This window comes from Haliotis cracherodii, unplaced genomic scaffold (genome assembly GCF_022045235.1).
Source record: "Haliotis cracherodii isolate W230 unplaced genomic scaffold, xgHalCrac1.p SCAF_7, whole genome shotgun sequence".
NCBI lineage: Eukaryota > Metazoa > Mollusca > Gastropoda > Lepetellida > Haliotidae > Haliotis > Haliotis cracherodii.
In genome coordinates, this window is record NW_027266330.1 from 9,763,677 (window position 1) to 9,783,300 (window position 19,624).

At 38.8% G+C, this 19,624-nt stretch overlaps 1 protein-coding gene across 1 annotated transcript; it reads left to right on the plus strand.

Moving 5' to 3' along the window:
- The first annotated feature begins 680 nt into the window (after window positions 1-680).
- On the plus strand, window positions 681-17,246 carry LOC139447475 (trafficking protein particle complex subunit 14-like). The gene is made up of 12 exons (XM_071228867.1): window positions 681-1,043; window positions 2,208-2,430; window positions 5,010-5,096; window positions 5,934-6,042; window positions 7,931-8,078; window positions 9,533-9,612; window positions 11,772-11,849; window positions 12,114-12,214; window positions 13,337-13,415; window positions 13,943-14,012; window positions 15,564-15,862; window positions 16,247-17,246. Exons 1-12 carry the CDS (start codon window positions 681-683, stop codon window positions 16,380-16,382), a joined length of 1,773 nt encoding a protein of 590 aa, XP_071084968.1. The 3' UTR covers window positions 16,383-17,246.
- The last annotated feature ends 2,378 nt before the right edge of the window (window positions 17,247-19,624 follow it).

Here is a 19,624-nt window from a genome sequence, read left to right on the forward strand (position 1 = left end):
GTTGAATGATTGATGGCATTTATGAGAGGGAGTCATCCATTATCTCCCGTTCTTACTCAACACTTCATAAATTATAAAGGTCAAAGAAAAACACTTCATGACACCTAGACATAACAAAGAAAACACGCGTATACCTGTCTGGTAGAAGACGACTTCTTAAATACTTAAGCTGAGAAAACCCAACCACTTATACATCGCGTTGTCTGGTTTGAGAACGGACAGCTATATAGTTTTAGTTCATCTTATACTCTAACGGTGACACTGTGACTCATTCACGTGATTTTGTGGGATATACAACTTGAATCGGTAGGTATTACCCCGTTAATATATTTTGTATTAAAACTATATACGTATGTCTATCTATATAAATACATTGATATATATGTATATAATATATGTGTGTAATTACTTGCACATCAGTAATGACGTTTATGATTTGTTGATTTAGCAATAAAAACGACTGGCCGACTGCATCGACTGTCAGAATTGTTTGTGTGTGTGTATGAGAGAGAGAGAGAGAGAGAGAGAGAGAGAGAGAGAGAGAGAGAGAGAGAGAGAGAGAGAGAGAGAGAGAGAGAGAGAGAGAGAGAATAAATTATACGTTCGAATAAGTGTCATGGTGAGAACAAAGTACCTCTTATGCAAAATACATTTTCAGACTTCCACTTCCGGTCATAACAATGGAGGATGAGGAGGGGGATTTAAGAAACGTGCAGCTGGTTTTTCCTCAAAATGGAAATATTGAAAACTATTCCCTCGAAGATCTGTGTGACAAGAAAGCAATATATGTAGGAGAAGCAGTTGAAAGTGCAATAATTGTCACTTGCCCCAACGAAAATCAGAAAGAAGCGTGGAAACGACGGATAACACAGCTCGCCGGGCACTGCTGTTTTGGGCAGATCAATAACAGCCCCAAGAAAAAGGCAACAGCTGCGAAATCAAATAATGGCAGTGATTCTTTTGTAACTTGTTCAGTTTCTGCCACATACAACACAGCTATTTTTAACAGACAACCCTTGTCAGCACAACCAACCAGCTCACTGGTAAGCAGTATTTCCTTTTGGTTTCTATAATTCAGTGCGTAAGTTTTCTTTCTGTCATCACCGTTCACGAATCTTGAATATGCATTATGAAGCCATCTTAGCTTACTTTGTGTCCTACCTTTGTGACAGAATTTATTATACTAGATATTCCCTATATTAATTTTCATAGACTTCATGCAGGATAATAATATAGATCTATAGATCAATGTTTTGTTTTGCATTGCTATTCTCAGGTCGTACTAAAGTACTGCCAGAAGTGGTATAATAAACCATTTGCCCATTCAGTCAAGACAGAATGTTTTACAGACTGAAGCTATTGAAATATTGACTAACTACCTACCTGTCGTGTGAGCATGGTGAGGTTTTTCAGTCACGGAGTCCTATCGACAATCATACAATCATCAAAATTATGTTGTATGTGTAATTTTGCTGATTTTGATTGGAAAAGTTAAATCGCACCTCCCAAGAACAAACATAAATACTTACTTTAGGTGGTTTATTTCTTTAAAAAGCCACTCGCTTCTACCCTTCTCATTTTGAATTGAATAAGAAAGTAGTAAATAAGCCTTCTCCTGAAACAAAACTAACTAAGGAGTGAGATGGAAAATCATGTTTGAATGCTCGGTCGTTTAGACTGTGATCAGTCTTTGTTTTTCAGTATTCGAGAGGGAGCTCTCAAAATTAGGAATAGGGGGCTCTTATTAGAATTTTTTGGTGGAAAAAACAGAGTTGAAAAATAAATTTTGTGGTTTAAGCTGACAACCTGAAATGTTTATCATGTTTATGTACGACAGATATATTTTTCCAGAATTTAACACACGAGTGTGTGTCATACGCGAATAAATAAGTCTTGTGTACATTGATCAGTTGGAAGGGGTGCTAATTGGGATTGTTCACTAGCCAATATATTAACAAATATCGCCCTGGGCGCTTATTGGAGCGGGGCGCTTATTACGTTGAATACAGTATTTTAATTAATCGTGTTAATTGGAACACAAGTAACCATGGTAACAGTATCCAGTACAAGCAGCTTGGCATCATGTAAAAATCATGAACACTAAAACAGGATAAATTGTGTTTTGCAAATGTAATGACCATGGTTATAATCATTGTCAAGGTACTGCTCCTTGGAAACAACAATTATCTTCTTTTCAATAATTTCAGATCGTGAAGCCATATTTCTTCAATGACAACACATTCATCCTCCCTCTACAAACAGTCCTGAACAATCTCTCCACCCCCTGCAATGACCAGAAAGTCTTGTTCAGTGTCACAGTCTGGCTGTGTGCATCACCGGCGAAGCCAACACCGGACCAGGAGGCCAAGAAAGACTTCCAACTCAACAGTTTTGTCAGTCTCAAGAGCAAGACGGTGCAGGAGAAAACAGGTTGGTTGAAACTCCATTCATCACTTCCAGGTCACAGTCCCATAAAGTGATCCTAGGGCTACGACTGTCATAAACCTGTAGTAAAGTTTGGGAGTTCCATTTGTCTCCATGCTAAGATTGCTTTGTGCATGTTGTGGAAAGGGGCTCCTGCCTCTATCTAGGGACATTTGCAACTTAACAAAAGAAAAAGGGATTATCTAGATTAGCTTAGAGCATGTAGAGGCTGATATTCGTTCCCAAGTTGGCAGCAAAAATTCGCAAATTGGAATTAAACATTCCCCAATTCATGTCATCCGGTGGTTATGCCACTTGTATATCACTGATAACAGGGCCAATAAAGAGGGCTTTAATATGTGTGAAATTGTTGCAGTGAATGCAATGTCTTTGAGAAATCTTTCTTTACATTCAATATTCAGTATCAGGTGCCGTCAATATCTGACTGCCTCAGTGGTCTAGTGGTGGAGCATCTGCCCGGTAAAGCGGAAGATCGGGGGGGGGTGCATGTGTTCTTTAACGCATTAACAAAGCACAGTTTGGAATGATAGATCATGTAGATTGGCCCTTAATCCAATTGGGCGGTCGGGTAGACTGGTGGTTTAAGTTTTCGCTCGTCACACCGAAAACCCGGGTTCGATTCCCGACATGGGTACAATGTGTGAAGCCCATTTCTGGTGTTCCGTGCCGTGATATTGCTGGAATATTGCTAAAAGTGGCATAAAACCATACTCACTCACTCACTCACTTAATCCAATTTTAATAAGCAAATAAATATCAGGTGGGAATTTGACACCAAGGTGAAGCTTGAGTTTATGTCACCAATTGCAAGACGACCATGCTGTGTGGTAGTGACTTAATCCAGAAGAGTATGCACACTTTCAAAAGAACCCTAAGGCATGTTTGACCTCCAACCTCTTCTACGATTGGTTTCTTTTTCCTTTGACAGGCTGATGCGTCAGCCAAGTTTTATTCTCATTCATTGTTTTTACTTGTATGAAGAGAATGTGTGTGTTTAACATTCCATAAATGAGCTGTTTGTTGTATATAATGTTGTGTTAAGTAGGGGAGCTAACTCTGGTCAGTTTCCAAACTGATTCACATACCCAGAAATTTGTTTATTCGCATAATTCCATGAAATACAATAGTGTCTGAATAAGAAGGGTTAAATTGTAAATAATGGTGGTGTTAGCCATGTTAGTTGTCCCAAATAGTTTTCACAGATCAGCAGACTGAAGATATAATATATGTTAATTACTTGCCTGTCTCAAACAAGTGATGTTGATGAGATATTTGAAGTGAACACGTTTTTCCTTTAGTCTGTTTTGTTGCAATGGATTTAAGGAATTATGCACAAGACAGTACTTAACAAATGTAACTCACCTGGAGAAAAGGACCTTATGGGAGCTAGGAAACAATTGTGCTGTGACGTTATAAAGAGGGACGTCTGTCATCAACTTACTTCCCTTATAAAAGGGCATGTGTGTGAACTGTAAACATGGTAAAATATATCTCATTTTTTTCTCCTTAGTTTGTAATGTAATAACAATGTTATTTCAAAACATTTCAGCATACATATCTACCTTCAATTAATCAGATTTTAAACTGTAAATCTGGAAATTAATGCGTCTCCAGCCAAAAATGCAACTCAATATCAATGTGACTCCCCCCATCCCATCCCCAGTGGAATGATACATATCCTTACCTAAGTCCAGCCTCACTTTAATCCAATCAAACAGCAAAATTATTATTAGCACTGAGTAGAGCATGTCCGTAAAAACAATAAACAGTGTTTTCTTTAAAGCAACACTCTGTTTATGTGTTTATTCTGTCGACTGGCATTAAGGAAGTTCAAAGGCAATAAAATAATTGAACCAACAACAGTTCACTGATTAGCATGCGGATGCCCATTGTTGTATTCCTATTCTTTGAATGACATTGTTATGTACGTATAACAGGGTTACTCAATAAACCATGTTTGTGCTTATATTCAAGTTGGTATTTGCGCTATCCAAAGTGTGCAGTGAGGCTGTCTTATTGTTGAATGTCATCTGGGAGACATAAATGTAAAGATAATTAATGCGAACAAAGACCCCTCGTATTTTTCGCATTTAATTCACGCTCACGTTAACTTAAAGATTTACCATATCTAAAACCTGCAATTAAACCATAAACAGATGCAAGAATGATCATGATGAAAAGTCTGAAAATGGGACTTTGCAGAAAATGAGTGTTTGATGCTATGCATCTCTGTAACAATATGAATTGAAGCTTAAAAATTTTATTTTCATGGTCCTAAGATACCGTGGTTTTAAAATACATTAAGAAGCCAAAATGTGATTTTCACCCGTATCTCATAGTTGGTCCCCTATATTGCACAGTCAAACCTCCATCTAATTTTGCTCTTTCAGCATGTTCAGTACGTCAGTTGCTTTCAAAGACTAGGATCATACTACAGTTAAAGAATCATTTTGGGAATTATTTGCTCCATGCTGTAATTGATCTTTGAGGCATGTGATACAACCATGACCCAAGAACCGACCAGCACAGAAACGAGGGAGCTGAGATCTGTTTTTTGTTTTCAGTGAGCAAGGAGCTGACCGTCATCAACCCACCCGTCCTAGCCATGAAGCATGTGTCGGCAGGGGGGAGACAACTCCTGCTTCTACAGAGTAAGCAGATCTGTCATATTATGTTCTTGTAACTGAGGCTTAACAAAATAAATGAATTGGTCCTCAGGCAACGGTTTTTGAAAATATAGTGTATAGTGCGGGCGGGCGTGTCTTTTTTTTAAAATAGCTACTCAAAGTCACATTGAACAAATGCTGCAGGAGTCTAGTAAAGCGTCTTCTGGTTTAGGCTAAAAAGAAAATAATAGTCTTGTTGCTCAGGTTCAGCCTGCAAAATCATAAAGTCTGCCCCATGATTTTGTTTTATTTCCATTTTAAAAAAAACCCAAATGCTACGATAGTTAAGAACAATGTAATTTCAAGAAATTATTGAAAATAAATCTTGAACATAAAATCTTTTTTTTTCAAAATCCACCTGCCAGCCCGCACTATATTTTCAAAACCCATTGCCGGAGAACCAATTTATCTTTTTTAAAGCCTTAGTAGGATCAGCTTATACTAGTCCATATATTAAGACTAAAATCTACTGAAAATAAAGCCATAAGACATGTTCCTACCACTAGGCTTAAAAGTTTTTGGCACGGACTGAGCAATGCACCATTATCACAAAAGTTGCATGATTTTAGAAGGCCTCAAAATGTTATGGTGCTATTGAAAGTATTTTATTTGAAAAGGTATTTCAATGAAGTGGTAAACGTCTGAGACATGCATCACTTTGGGCTTTCCTCCCACATTAAACTGACACGCCTCGATAAAACTGGATTACTGTTATGAGCGGAGTTAAACCCGACTCACTCACTCACCTCAACTCGTATGTGTAATCTCTGTTATGAGTACTTGTTTTAAGGAAACCTTGACCTTTATTTATCTGTGTTGCAGTCAACAACACAACGGGGAAGTCTCTCCTCATCCATGACTGCAGCATCCTCCCCAACAAGAAGGAAGACAAACCAGAGTCCAGCGACAGTGACTCCACTGATAATGAAAAGTATCTATCTCTCAAGTTTTATATGCCTTATTTAGTTCAATCTGCCATTGTGGTTTGAAAACAAAATATCAAGCTCAAACGACTATTTGTCCGATCAGAGCATCGCTTTAGTGAGAGTCTAAATGTGTATTTTTGATCATGCAAAAAGGTTACCACAGGGTATTTGGAATGACAGGGGCTGTATGACTGGTTTTCTCGCTTCCCCTTTCAGTAGGATAAACGCTAGAAATGGAAGAGACATTTTCATAGTCAGTGGGAAGTAAAGCCATTACGTCTTGGCCAGACGTTCTAGAACACTGTAGAATGTTCAGTTTTCATATTTTGAATTAAGAACTTTGTCCAAATATTTTTCCTGAAGCACATGTGGGTGGTCGCCTAGTGGTTAAAGCGTTCGCTTATCACGCCGAAGCCCCGGGTTCGATTCCTGACATGGGTACAATATGTGCAGCCCATTTCTGTTATCCCCCACCGTGATATTGCTGCAATATTGCTAAAAGCGGCATAAAACCTCAATCACTCCTGAAGCACATGTTTTTGTTCTTTGACCTTTGATAAAACTCTACATCTTAATGACTGCAGTGATGTTGGAGTAATTTTTTCGTGTTATGTTGTTGTAAACTCAATGAAACTTTGTTTGTTTGTTGCCACCGTACTCAGGAATATTCCTGCTAAACGACGACAGCCTGTCAGTACTTGAGTCTGGACCAGACAATCCAGTGATTGATATTATGAGCAATGATCCACTACGTTGGGGTACAGTGACATGCATTGAACCAAGTCAACGACCCTGACAACTCATCCATTTGGTGCTGGGGACCTGCTCTTACTAGGAATACCATGGGGTCACATCATTTGACAGTGAGATAAGGTTGGGGTTTGTAAAAAGGATTAAGTCCTCGGAAATGTTTGAGGTATGAGGGATGCTTAATTGCTTATACACACATTTCTATTTGCCATTTCCCAGATCGTGACTAGTGCCATCTGTACCCAGCTTCTGACAAAGACTCCTTATACCTGCTAGTGGCAATATGTTTGGAAAATAGGAATCAAACTAGACATTATCTGTTGCAACATTTTCAAACACGACTCTGTATTAAATCATGGAAGAAAAATGTGTGGACACCTTGAACATGGTGATTTTACTATTTACTATTTCATAATGGTAGATGTCCGAAAACAGTTCGAAGATCAAGGCAGTAGTGAATATTCACAAAAAAATCTACCCAGATAGTCAGACTGACAACTCACAAAAGTTGCCTACCCATTTAGAAAGTTTGCCAGACCAGATTTTGTAAATTGAATGCACCAACTCTGTGAAAATGATAATAAAATCACAGTCAGTTAAATGGCTTGATATCATATCTTATTGATATTGACGTTGTTGATTGATTCAAGAATTTGCAATTCAACTTTTTTTCAACATAACAAGAATTTTCAACATGCTTGGTTAGATTGGTAAACAAATCTAATGCTCGCATTGGCCACAGTAACACTTTGTGCAGTCACAAATGAGTCAATTTTATAGCTGTATTTATAGATCATCATGTCAGCTTATTTGAGTTTTAAACAAGTTTGGATTTATTAATTTTACATATATAGTGTTAAAAAAAATCTTTATGATTGTGGGGCATGCATTTTCTATATAAATGACAGAGAACAAAACATATATTTCCAAGTCTGATTTTGGCCTGCATATTTGTATAAAATATATTTAATTCTCCTCATTTCAGGGGCTGTGGGGTAGCCTGCTGGTAAAAGTGGTTACCCGTCACACCAAATGGGTACAATATGTGAAGCCCATTTCTAGTGTCCCCGCTATAATATTGCTGGGAAATTGCTAAAAGAGGCGTCAAACCATACTCACTCACTCCCTCACTCCCCATTTCAGCCCCTTCTCACGGGAAAGTGGGTGTGGTCTGATCTCCCCGCTGTCGTCCGACGCCCTCTGCTACCCTGTCACACTGCTGAGTCAGGAGAAGCTGTCTCTTGCCTACACACTAGCAACTGAAGACCTCGACGCAGAGGTCATGGAACAGGTCAGTGGAGGTCATACTTCCCACAAATTAACAACTTTAGTGCAGGTCTCCCCGAGGAGAAGATTTAAAATTAATATCCTATTTTTCCCTGACCTAATGTCACATTAACCTTGTCTGTAGTATTTGCTAGCCATCAAATTTTGGAAAAATCACAAATACTGTAATAGTCTTTCATCCCTCACTCATCTGTTACAAAGTGATTTCAAAATTTATACCCAAAGGTAAATAAAACATTTCTCCATTCAGAGCTTAATTGTAAATTCCGTGAATGTCCACAAAGAACAATTAATAGCATATTCGACGTAATGAGTGCCCAGGGTGCACGCAAAATTAGAAATAGGGGGCTCTTATTAGAATATTATTTGGGTGAAAAATCAGTTGAAAGATCATTAATTTCGTGGTTTATGCTGACAGCCTGAAATGTTTATGACAGATATATTTTTCCAGAATTTAATTGCCCATCTTTATGAGGGTGCATATAACACGCGAGTGTGTATTATACGTGAATAAATAAGTCTTGTGCACATTGATCAATCGGAAGAGGTGCTAATGTGGATTGTTCACTAGCCAATATATTAGCAACTATCTCCGTGAGCGCTTATTACGTCGAATATGGTAACTTATTTTGAAGCACTCTGTTTTAGGTTTACAATATAACATGTTGGTCAAATACATGGAGCAGCAATTCCTATATGTTTAGGACAAATCAGGTTGAAAAAGATACTTCAAAAGATATCACGTGAGGCCACGTGTATTTTCATCAACCAGTGGCAGATAACTCCAATCACACTTCCTGTTCAAATGAGCTCTTTGAACTAAGACCAGGGATTTATGTAGGATTATTAAAAGCTTGTGTCCTTGGCCGGCAACTGGGAAAAAAGTTATAATTTCTGAGGTATTGTAAAAATAAGCATTAGGGCCTCTTCGTCTTTATGGGTCCTGTTGTCAGTGATATACAGTAACCTCTCCAAAGCCATGCCATTAGTAAACTAGTAACATGAACTGGGAATCGATAATTTCAATTTGGGAATTTTTATAGACATGTATTGCAGATGTGGGGTCAAACATTAGCTTCTGAGCAGGTCTGAATAAACCTCTGATCATGTTATATCGTAGGTTTCACCAGAGTGGTAAACGTCTAAGACCTGCATCACTTTAAGCTGACATGCAGTGATATAATTGGAATACTGTTAAAAGTTAAACCCAACTGACTCACACACTCACTTTGTCACCCCACTGTATGACGTCATCAATGGATTGTTGCAATATGTCAATAAGAATGTTTGCTGGAGACCTATTCTACCCCGTATCTTCACAGGTCTATCTTGAATGTCTGGATATCTCGAAGTTACAACCTATCACTAGGTTCAAGATAACATGGTTTGACTGTACTTTCATTAACAATTTTATTATTATGAATGTTGGAGTTTTGATGTTTTTGTTTGTAATTACAGGAACTGACCTTGAAGGGGTTTCTGAAGTGGAGTCACAAGGATGTGATTGGAGAAAAACCCGAAATAATAACTGTCTTCAAGTGAGTCACTTCTCTGTATTGTCATCATCACTGTTTGCTTGTGTGAAGATGACACTTAGAAGTTAATGGTAATAATCATGATCATACATTTCATTCCGATGTTGTGTAAACTAAGGGACATGTATGATAAGGGCCCTTTGGGGTCCACAGTAGCAGTACATGGAAGATTGGTTAGGAAATTTGTGTTCTTTGTAATGAGACTCGAGTTTGTTTTCTCCAAACTTTACATGATTTCGATATCAAATGTCGCGATATCTTTGAAATATGATCAAAAGGCGGATGTTAGAGGTGTTAGGTAGTGTTTGCTTATATTTAAGAAATAAGTTACAAAAAAGATTGTTTATTGTACTATAAAACACTGCAGGGAGAATAAACCAAGAGGGGTGCATCTTACGATAAACAACGACCTCAAGTCCTTTATTTCTTCTGTGAGATATCAGCATTATGTACACCCTCTTTAAGGACGTTAATAAAATGTACAAGCTTTAAAACTATTTGCCCAATTTCAATATTGATTACTCCCTGAATAGAATTTGACTTCAGAAAAGTCAGACAAGTCCATTTTATGAACAGTGGGTTAAGTTTGATATTTTCCCGGTTATTCTCACAATCCTCACATCGATCATCAGTACCTTTTCTCCTGATACCAATTGTCAAATCTCTCCCACATTTGGATGCGATAGTTTGGCCTCTGCGTTTATCTGTGTAGCCAAGCTACATCTATGGGGAACAACTTATCAGATACTTCCCTCACAAAAATAACGTCGTCCTATATAGAATATATTTTGAATCTCCAAAAATGACATCATGATAGAACAATGTTTTATCGTGAAATAAACCATGCTTTGTTCTTTATTGTTCTTTGCACTTTACCGCTCAGCTATCTTACATCTGAACATAAGTAAGTCTTTTATCTGATCTCATTTCATCAGAAGATGTAGGTGAAGATGTGACAAACATATGGCAAGGAAAGTGTCATTTATTATGGGGCCTGGGTAGGGCGGTCAGCTAGGAAGCAGGGGAGGGTCACCAAAAATATGACAGTCTCTAAGGGAGGGCCATGTAACATAATACACATATTTGGGAAGGGTCATGAAAAATGGACATTTTATAATAAAATATTAAGTGCTTTTGCATTTTGTCTTTTCAGGGAGGGTCATAAGAAAAATGTACAAGGACATGGGGAGGGTCATCCCAAAATATGACAAGCATTGGGGGAGGGTCATGATTTTGATCAAAAACAGCTGACACCCTTCCCACTTTAATAAATGACCAGTCCCGAAATAATTAAATCAATCAATAATTGACTTGATGCTGGAAACATCTGCCTTTTTCATTCATCCGAACTTGGTGATGTCAGAAGTCCTGGCAACCCGTGAAGATCCGGGGTAGAATAGGTCTTCAGCAACACATGCTTGCCGTAAAAGGCGACTATGCTTGTCGTAAGAGGCGACTAACGGGATCGGGTGGTCAGACTCGCTGACTTGGTTGATGCATGTTATCGATCCCAATTGCTTGGAGCACTGGATTGTCTGGTCCAGACTAGATATTTACAGACTGACGTCATATAGCTGGAATATTGCTGAGTGCGTCGTTAAACAACAAACCAACCAACCAACCACCTACTTGATTCTCTGAGCCTCATTGGAGTCTGTGGAAAATGTTGGTCCTAGATCCCCAAAAGTCAGGCTCGCTGACTTGATTGATACATGTTATCGATCCCAATTGTGTGGATCGATGCTCATGATGTCAATCACTTAATTGTCTGGTCCAGACTCGATTATTTTACAGACTGCCGTCATATAGCTGGAATATTGCTGAGTGCAGCGTTAAACAACAAACCAACAACCAACCAAACCGTAACTGGCATGTGTGGGAAAGAAACAAGGCTAGTTGGAAACCATCTGAACATATCTGCAAACTTTCATACCACTATTTCCAAGTTTTCTGGAACTTCAAATTTGACATTTTCATTGGGCCCAAAGAGTGCCCTTATCCAACCTCGACCTTTGTGTCTTTTTGGTTGATGGTAACAGCAGTACTGGGATTGTTAGATAACTATGCTTTATAGTTCATCAAACACGTGACAAGAGAAACTACCTGTTAGGTGTGAGAGAAACAGCAGGTTTCTATACTAATGTCATCATATTTTTCATCAGCCTGCCAAAGTTACGAATAAGAAGAGCCCCCTTTACAGTGTCAATATCCGGCAACACCCAACCCAAGGTTGGAGAAAGGTAGGCTGAAACGTCGTGCTAGTCTAGTCCTCCATTTTCAAATAGCCAAGAAGGCACTTCCTAATTTTGTTAGTGTGTTATGAAGTAAAATCTGGACTAAAATTGTGAGATCTTGAAATGTATGTTTTTGAATACAGATCCTCACATTTCACATGCACTTTAAACTTTTTTTATCTGAGCTAGTTAATTTCCCAGTAATCAATTTGAAAGCTCTGATTTTCAATATAAACTGTGTCATTTTTTTATCGTCATTGACTGTTTCAGCTTTACCCTGACGTACAACATCGTCAACAGACTCCAGGATTTCCTGAGCATGAAGCTGTACTGGAACGTGGAGACCCAGCTGTCCACCTTCAGGGATGTCGGTGAGTTAGTCTCTCTGTCCACCTTCACGGATGTCAGTTAGTTAGTCTCTCTGTTCACCTTCAGGGATGTCGGTGAGTGTCCACCTTCAGGGATGTCGGTGAGTCTGTCCACCTTCAGGGATGTCGGTGAGTCTGTCCACCTTCAGGGATATCGGTGAGTCTGTCCACCTTCAGGGATGTTGGTGAGTGTCCACCTTCAGGGATGTCAGTGAGTCTCTATGTCCACCTTCAGGGATGTCGGTGAGTCTGTCTCTCTGTCCACCATCAGGGATGTCGGTGAGTCTGTCCACCTTCAGGGATGTTGGTGAGTCTGCCCACCTTCAGGGATGTCTGTGAGTCTTGCCTCTTGCCAGGGGCTTCAATGCGACTTTATCCATCCACACTGCTCTATCCATGAAGTTCCTACAGAAAAAGAGGGCAGAAGGGTGTGACCATGTCATACCAAAAGACATTATGAGATGCTTTTAGTTTTTACCCAGTCTGGCGCCCTGCCTAGTGCTTGGCATCCAGGACTGGTTGGCTCAGCATCAGTATACTGTGTCTGAGTAATATCAATATTAAACTGCCGCACAGTGGACAAGCACTATAAAACCGACCTTCGTCCGGACTAGTTAGAGCAGACCCATACACAGGTGCATGCCGATGCTATTTTTTATGTGTGACATAATATTGTGTTTTGTTTGTTTGTTGTTTGAACTGCACAATAGCAATATTTCATCTTAAAAAATGGCAGTCTGCAATTCATCGAGTCTTGACAAGACAATCCAGTGATTGACATCAGTCCACGCAATTGGGATATGATGACATTCATCAACCAAGTCAGTCGCCTCTTACGATAAGCATAGTCACGTTTTACAGCAAGCAAGAGTTGTTGAAGATCTATTCTACTCCAGATCTTCACGGGTCGATTGGCATCATGAGCATAGTTACATGGGTCAATAATTGACCTATTTCAAGGGATTCATCTGGGTATTTCCTGTATGACCCTATTTCCCAAACTATTTGTTGTAACTCCGGCTCTGTTACAGATAGGAATGAGTGTTCATAGTTGCTGCAGTGCCAATAATTGAAGGCTCTCAGCCTGCCCAGTACTCATCCCTGTTTTGTTATGTGTTTGTTTAGTGGAGGATGTTCTGCCTCGGAAGCAGTTGGAGGACTTGAAGAATTCTGTGGTGTGTCACGACCCGGACGTTTATGTGGGGTAAGTGGGCCGGAATGCCTGGCTTGGTAAGTGTTAACTTATTGCCAATAACCTTTAATTTGATACATTATGAAATACGATGGGGTCCCATGTATTATTCATGAATTGATACCTCTATTAAGTATATGAATCGGGAGGGACACAGGTGGCCCAGTCGTCTAATTCTCTGAGCAGTTGTGGCCCTTTGGCACTTCAGAAACCATTGATCGTGGGTCCAACCACATTATGTTGCTTTGTTTGTCAACACCATACCCGTGATCGTGGGGTTCACCGAAGTGGTAAATATCCAAGACTTCAGGCTTTCCTCCCTAATTAAGCTGATATGATGTGATGTAACAGGAATACTGCTCAAAGCGGCATTAAACCCAACTCACTCACAAATAAAAGAGTCAACTAATTTCTCAGTCGTAGAGATTATCATGATTATTTGCAGTAGACTTGATATTTTTTCTGAGATTAATAGATATTTTGTTGTTGTTTATTTCCTCATATTGCATAAAGTAATCAAGTGACCTTGACCTTTCCAGAGCTTGTCCACGAGGCTGCACTATGCCGGTCAGTGTGTCCTTTCAGCTGCTGAAGACAGGACTCTACGAGGTAAGATGTCGCAGTACACATCTATGAAGCAAACACTGAATACTGTAGGAGTTTTAGTGGTCTAATATATGGAGAAGATAGACATGGATATATAGATAGTTAGCTTGTGAGTCAAAGCTTGTGAGAAAAAAATATGCAACATAGATGCAACTTATTCATGACAAAGTTGAACAACCTTTCACCACCTGCCCCGGTGGCTCTTTGAAAAAACAGTGGGTTACAAAACTTAACATGATATGTGAGGTTGCAAGTTAGATTCCCGTCATCCATAATGAAAAAGTTTCATTCGTTGTTGTCGCTTTTAGAATGTAGGGTGTTTGAAACATTCAGTCAAAATTTCATGTGCTACCCAGCTGATCAGGTCTTACCAGTAAAAAGTAAAACTCAATACCCCGGATGAGGTCTTACCAGTAAAAAGTAAAACCCAACACCCGGGATGAGGTCTTACCAGTAAAAAGTAAAACCCAATACCCGGGAAGAGGTCTTACCAGTAAAAAGTAAAACTCAATACCCCAGATGAAGTCTTACCAGTAAAAAGTAAAACCCAATACCCGGGAAGAGGTCTTACCAGTAAAAAGTAAAACCCAATACCAGGGATGAGGTCTTACCAGTAAAAAGTAAAACCCAATACCCGGGATGAGGTCTTACCAGTAAAAAGTAAAACCCTATACCCGGGATGAGGTCTTACCAGTAAAACGTAAAACCCAATACCCGGGATGAGGTCTTACCAGTAAAAAGTAAAACCCAATACCCGGGATGAGGTCTTTCTAGGAAAAAGTAAAACCCTATACCCGGGATGAGGTCTAACCAGTAAAAAGTAAAACCCAATACCCGAGATGAAGTCTTACCAGTAAAAAGTAAAACCCAATACCCAGGATGAGGTCTTTCTAGGAAAAAGTAAAACCCTATACCCGGGATGAGGTCTAACCAGTAAAAAGTAAAACCCAATACCCAAGATGAAGTCTTGCTAGGAAAAAGTAAAACCAGTAGTATAGGCAATGGGGGTTCTGGACCACTTCCACCAAAGCCAGATTTATATACCTATACTGCTACTACAGAGGGAAAAAGGGTGATGCGATTCAACGATGGTCATGAGATCATGTTAAAAGAAACATCAATATTTTTCCATAAAAAATTCCCTCTGTAGTAACATTATAGGTATATAGATCTGGCGCTGGTGGATGTGGTCCAGAACCCCCATTACCTTTACTACTGAACCCAATACCCTTGAAAGGTGTTACTAGGAAAAAGTAAAAACCCAATACCTAGGATGAGGTCTTACTAGGAAAAAGTAAAACCCAATACCCGGGATGAGGTCTTACTAGGAAAAAGTAAAACCCAATACCCGGGATGAGGTCTTACTAGGAAAAAGTAAAACCCAATACCCGGGATGAGGTCTCTCTAGGAAAAAGTAATATCCAATACCCGGGATGAGGTCTTACTAGGAAAAAGTAAAACCTCTCAAGAGGTTATTACGAGGTACCTACAATACAATAGGGATTTTTAGTCACGAAAATATAAGTGTTGAAAACCAGCCACCATTTATTTTAGTTTGGAGAAATGATGAAAGTGAACCTCCGCTACGCACTCCCGGACTCCCAGAGCACCCTGAAGCAGGACTCGGTCGGCACTCCTGTCTCCATTGACACCCCTTCCACTCTCTCTGCGGAGGACCAGCTGGCTGCCTCAGAGGAGTTGTGGCGGGACCGGAGTGGCAGCACGTCCTCACTCCACACTCCCACATCACACTCCGCTGAGGAGAGACGCAAGACCTTCGCCACCAAGTCCTACTCTTTTGGGGATCTAGGACCAACATTGTCCACAGACTCTGATGAGGCTCAGAGAATCAAGTAGGTGGTTTGTTGGTTGGTTTGTTGTTTAACGCTACACTCAGCAATATTCTAGCTATATGACGTCAGTCTGTAATTATCTAGTCTGGACCAATCCAGTTGATAAGTTCCAAGTTCACCATATCTTTGGAAGAAAATTAATATGTAGCAGATGTGATACTAGAGCAGTTTGATCATTTTGTCCTTTCGTTGTTTTTGATGTCACTAATTAATCGTTTGGCCTGTCATATTAGTTATAACTATCTATCGTATGAAACTTTTACCAAAAGAGGAATATCGTAAATATAATAGATTTGATCCTAGAGCAATTATAGGATTTTGTCCTTTCAATGTTTTTGATGTCGCTGTACCATGTTTAATAAAGCCCTGTCAAATTACTTTCAGATTCAAGACAATCAAACGGTCATCAGCGGTCCCTCCCCCGCGTCCCCCCCCTCCTCGTCTGTTGACGCAGATTGAAAGAGATGTCACAAATCCTGCAAATTTCATCAAGAAAAATTTTGAGATCTACGTTCCGTAACTTGGCGCTGTTGTCTGAAGTCCGAAGGTGTTGGACGACACTGAAAGGAAGACAATATACATCTTCCAGAGGCAAGGGACTATACTAACTGTAAAAGTCCAGTTTCAACCCTTGATGAACTATGCTGCAAATATGGAGTTATATTTTGGCTGGACGTTTTGTAAGCAACATGGATTTCAATGTGCATTTTTCTGTCGACTGTAGAATTTGCAACAGATATGTATGCCAGATATTTTCAAAATCTTTTCATGTTTTTTTTTATCAAGTTGTCAAATGATTTGATGCACTTCGCGAGGAAAGACCTGTTTTATTACAATATAGATCTTGATCATCGATCAGATCGTCTTGACTGAGCGTTGCTATTTTGTTTGAAGCAAATGCAAGTGATATGAGAGATGGAATCTGATTAGCCAGTTGTAGGGCATAGAAGGGACATAACCCATAATAGCCACTGGTGGCGCTACGATCGAGCCCAGAAATTGATGGACACTGATCGTTTACACTCAGATAACTCCCTTGCCTAAGGAAGATGGACAGTGTATGAATCCCCATAAATGGCAAGTCAGCATAATACAGGGTCAGACAAAATGGCATTCTGTGTGTACTGGCATTACTGACGGGCTTTTAGACCCGAAAAGTCCTGATTTTGAATCTGTCCATTATCCAAAATGAATTGCAGTTAATTCATGAATAGTTATGTTCATTCTTAAAATGTGTTTATTACTTAAGGTAATTACTAATATAGAAGTGATAAGTATAATATTATAGGTATTTTTGTTACAACTTAGTCACATTGCCGGAAGAAAGAGACTGATAAGATTTGTTTGTAACTTTAGACATAACACAATTAGCATCCTCTATTTGTTTCTGGGTTAATGTCGTATGTACTTTTATTGGCATACTGCTCTAGGATAGACTGAACATGGAGCAAACATTACAATGATGTAATCAGGCATTTCATTCCTGATTTTGATCAAAATCAAAATCGAAAACTGGAACAAAAAAAGATTTTAATGTTTGTATGAAGACAACTATGTTTATCAGTAGTTATTGTGAATTTGCTCTGTTTGTTGTCCAATGGAGATTACAGAGAATGTTTTGATGTACTTGTCAGTATTGTTTAAAGGATCTGATTTTTTTTAAGAGACAAATGTGCAATCCATTCCTTCTATTATACATTCTATCATAGTTTATGATAAACATCATAATGTTGTTTATGTGATATTTATTTGAAGATATTGTGATAGGCTGGTTGTGAGTATGTGTTGTCAATGTTGTAGCGGAACTATTTATTACAAAGAAGAATGTGTTTAGCAAAGCAGTTGTTAATTACTGTTCGTCATGTGTTTTATTTATGGTGATTGTGTAATAGTATGATGTCATTTACACATCGAAATGTGTTGTGTTACTGGAGACTTTTTGTTTCTGTGTCTGTTTCTACGTGTAGGCATTCATAGAACAGTGTATACCTGGGAAGATCCTCTAGCAGAGCTACAGAAAAGCTGCGTATTTGCGTAAAATACCCCCAAAACTATTCAAAACCCAATTACTTTCAATTAACTTGTGTACAGAAACCCATGCGTTAAATGAAAAACTAAATTGTTTGAAAACAACACGCGTAAATACCCAATGAATGTTTTTCAACATGAACACAATTACAAGCTAATTTACTTTCCAAGTCAAGCCTATATTTAGAACTGTTGTATACATCTAAAGCATTATTTCATTTTTTTGAAAAATCTGAAAATGCTTAGTCATTTTGGGAAAAAAAATCAATAAAGTGATAAAGAGATGAGTGAAAAAATATTGGTAACCCAAATAAACATTTATTAACCCATTTAAAATAGAAACGTTTGAGTAAACACTCAGTTGTCAAAAGGTTGTCTGGAGCTCTGTCTAGATACCGTATTCGCTGTATAAAGCACCCAGTGCAGTAAGTGCCACCGCGTGGGGATTCCGGGTCAGAATAGGTCCCCAGCAATCTGTTCTGGTCATGATGTGACCCCATCATTGTGTCAATTGTTAACTTTATTTACAGTGAATATGGTACTGTGTATTGACTCATGATATAAAATAAAATGAAAGGGTTATTCGTAAATTCAACAGCAAGTAAGCTAATCTGTAACCAAAATGATTAAGTCATATGCCAGAAATATCGCCAACATGACATTAAAGTTTACCTCACTCACCCAGAGCTGAATTTCTTAGATGTTGGTAAAGAACATATATTGTATGGTAAGAATTTCATCTTAGATATCCATCTTTGATTTTTTGCGAGATGTTTGAAACTTCAGTCTTTTTTAAGCTGTTTTAGCCATACTTGTTTACTGGGTCATGTCATCATAGTCACAAGTCCATAGTTGGTTGTGACAGGGAGAGGCAATCAACTTGTCAGTCATATGAAAATATCTATATACTTTTGGAAGACAGTTGTCCATAGCTCTGAAATCTGCCACTTCCAGCAGGCTACATTTGGGATATTTATACTTTGTCATCTGTATTCTGCAGCATTGTTCTTGTGTTGTTCTGATATTGTTCTTGTATTGTTATTGTCTGTGGATAACATGTTTGTGTTGGGGATATTCTTGTGATCTACTTCTTGTTTTGAATCTCTTTTAGAGCTTGTGCAATATATTGAGTTTTTTTAGAAAAGTATTATTTACAAATAATCATTCCTTCATCAACTATGCTGTAATGCGTCTACATTGTTTTGTTTAAAGGATATATCTGTGACATCATGCTGCATCCCAGGGATAGGTTTAATCCCATCAAAATCAGATATTTTACTCCCAATACGATTCGACCTGCTTAATGAGATGAAACTTCCATGGCACAAGCGAACACCAGGGAGTATCATCATACCATATCAACAACAATATTATGCCGAGGCCTTTATAATGTGTATTTGGAACTGGCCGTTTAAGTTCATTTTCACGATATAGGAATCAGATATACTGCTCTGAATGCAACGCACACTCGTAAAAAGAATTTAGAAGCCTTAACGCTGGTTAGCTGATAAGAATTTTCACTGATGTGATCCCCCATTGAGAGGTTGATAGATCTTCAAACAGAGGTATTGCATTGAGAGGTTGATAGATCTTCAAACAGAGGTATTGCATTGAGAGGTTGATAGATCTTCACACAGAGGTATTGCATTGAGAGGTTGATAGATCTTCACACAGAGGTATTGCATTGAGAGGTTGATAGATCTTCACACAGAGGTATTGCATTGAGAGGTTGAT